The sequence below is a fragment of the Poecilia latipinna genome, unplaced genomic scaffold (genome assembly GCF_001443285.1).
Source record: "Poecilia latipinna isolate Pla-1442-1.1 unplaced genomic scaffold, P_latipinna-1.0 Scaffold221, whole genome shotgun sequence".
NCBI lineage: Eukaryota > Metazoa > Chordata > Actinopteri > Cyprinodontiformes > Poeciliidae > Poecilia > Poecilia latipinna.
Genome location: NW_015112837.1, coordinates 77,369 through 79,622, shown reverse-complemented (window position 1 = coordinate 79,622; position 2,254 = coordinate 77,369). Strand labels below are relative to the sequence as shown.

The following is a 2,254-nucleotide window of genomic DNA, read 5'->3' as shown; positions in this document are numbered from 1 at the left end:
TGTTTTTTTTTCTTTCCGTTTTTCATCCAGTGTGAGCAACAGGACACCAGGGGCTGATGAATCAGCTTCCATTTGCAGGGATTTATCTATTTAATAACTCAGAGAGTTGTGTTTTATCACCCTGAGGACTTCATAACAATTCACGCAGGTTCTCAGTCATCATTAATGTCCCATATTTTCCCTCCATCAAGTCCCATGTTACAGTAGCACATTTCTCCATCTCTTCAGAGGTTTCCAGCCCCCTGACCTAGAGGTGTATATAAAACCAGGGAACTTGATGCCACCAGTGAATATCATCACGACGCCACAAAGAGAGAAAACCAAACCGCGATCGGGGTGATTCTCTCTTTTGCTTTGCAGGACTCCAACCTGTGAATTTCAGAAGTTGACTCGGCCAACCTTTCCTCCTTCAGCATCAGTTTGACCTCCTCTTCATCTTCAGACCATGGACACAGCTGCAGTGATGACTCTTCTGGCTCTGATCCTGGCGATGGCTGGCGTCAGTCAGGCTCTTCACATCCAAGGCGGCGGGGATGAAAATGACATGCTGCCTGGCAGCTCGGAGGAGAACATGGCCGACCGCCTGCTGGGGCTGGTGAGGCAACAAATCATGTGCACAAAATCTTTGACCAATTTATTCTGCTGTCTCATGTAGTTTAGGTTACCTTTTGAAAAATACATTTTCTGTCAAGTGCAAAATCAATTTGGCTTCTTCAAATAAAAATAAAAAAATAAAAAAACTAAAGTTGAAAGACATCATGAACATACATGGTGTCACAATATTCAGTCTTAGTAAAACATGGAGCATCTGCCACACTGAATGAAAGACACTTCACAAAGACAGAAGCCATGCCAACATGTTCAGAGTCTGTCACTTCATGTGGTGCAGAATTTCATTCAGAAACGGGCCTTTTATGGATTAATCGCAGAGTCCATTTTAGATTTTAGAATGTACTCCTTGTCATGCAACACGATGAAATACACTGCTACATTCTAATTTCTACATCTGAGAAAAGACTTGGTTTCAGATCAACAGTAAGAGAAAAAGGATTTTCTCTTCCTGGTGTTCAGGACCAGATAAATCTGAGTGTAGATTTGCATTGAAATTAGATCAAGTTGATTCATGGGAAGCTCTGTGCTGTTCCACCATCTCAGCGTCTCACAGCGCAGCAGTTCAGACGGTTTGGAGTTTTGTTGTATCACGAAACTGACAAATTTGTGGGGCTTTTCACAAACTTTTTTTTTCTTTTTTAAACCAGGCTTTCTATTTTTTATTATTATTTTTTTTAATATGTGCATGTCCTGATGTGAATGTGTGCTATGTGCTTCAGGAGATTGAGAGCAGAGACACCAGCCCTAATGATCGCCTGCTACTTTTAGTGCTAAGAGCACTGAAGCAAGCTGGTTTGCCTCTGGGAACCCAGAGAGAAACCAGGGAATCCGTCCTCCACCAGCCACAGAGGTCAGTCAAGATGGTTTGTTTGTAACATTTTTCAACAAGCTGACACTGCAACTTACATGACACCTTTTTTGTCTTATTTTTGCAGCCTAAATTTGCATGCCTTACAACATAAAACCAGAATAGAAAAGTGCATTTCCTGTTTGCATCATAAATATGGTTTAGTTTTTTCTCTCATTTTCAAGCAAATATACAAAACATGCTTTGAGGCTACAGGATGCAGATCTCTTTCCTAAAGTGCCATGATGTTTGGAGTAAAAGCTAAAAGCTAACTGCATGAAAGAAAATATCTATATTCGCATTTTTAAAGGCTGCAAAGTGTGATAAGCACTATAATTAACTACATCACTGAGGGAAGGGTTTGTATAAGTGGCGTAGGAGAAAATTGCAACTATTTCTATAAAAATAGGAAGATGTTTTTTCCATTTCACAGTCCTATCAGCGTCCAAAGGCTGGAAATCATTCAGAAATTGTTGCCTGCAGGGTAGTTTTTCTTCTTACGTAAAAGCAATTTGAAGTCCGCTCTGTAGCATATAATTTAAGTCTGAAAGAAAAACAAAGTAAATGCTTTCATGTTTTTGTAATAAACCCAGTTTGATGTGCATTGAGCTGAAATGCATTACAACTTTTATCTTTTTAACTGACAAACTTTGTGTCCTTGCATAACTTCACATTTTTTAAGGTGAAAATACTTTTATTCTTTCTACATATAAGAATCTTCACTTCTTATGCAGGATCCATTTTTAATTTAACACTGAAATCTTCGTAAAACTCTGATTCTACTATATATATATA

General features: G+C 39.0%; 1 protein-coding gene across 1 annotated transcript in view; it reads left to right on the top strand.

Annotated features, from left to right (window-relative positions):
* Window positions 1-275: 275 nt before the first annotated feature.
* The window catches only part of npffl (neuropeptide FF-amide peptide precursor like), a 5,820-nt gene continuing 3,841 nt past the window's right edge, over window positions 276-2,254 (top strand). Inside the window, exons 1-2 of the mRNA XM_015031850.1 lie at window positions 276-595; window positions 1,332-1,462. Of these exons, the coding sequence (XP_014887336.1) occupies window positions 446-595; window positions 1,332-1,462 (281 nt within the window). The 5' untranslated portion in view covers window positions 276-445. The remainder of the gene's footprint in view (window positions 596-1,331; window positions 1,463-2,254) is intronic.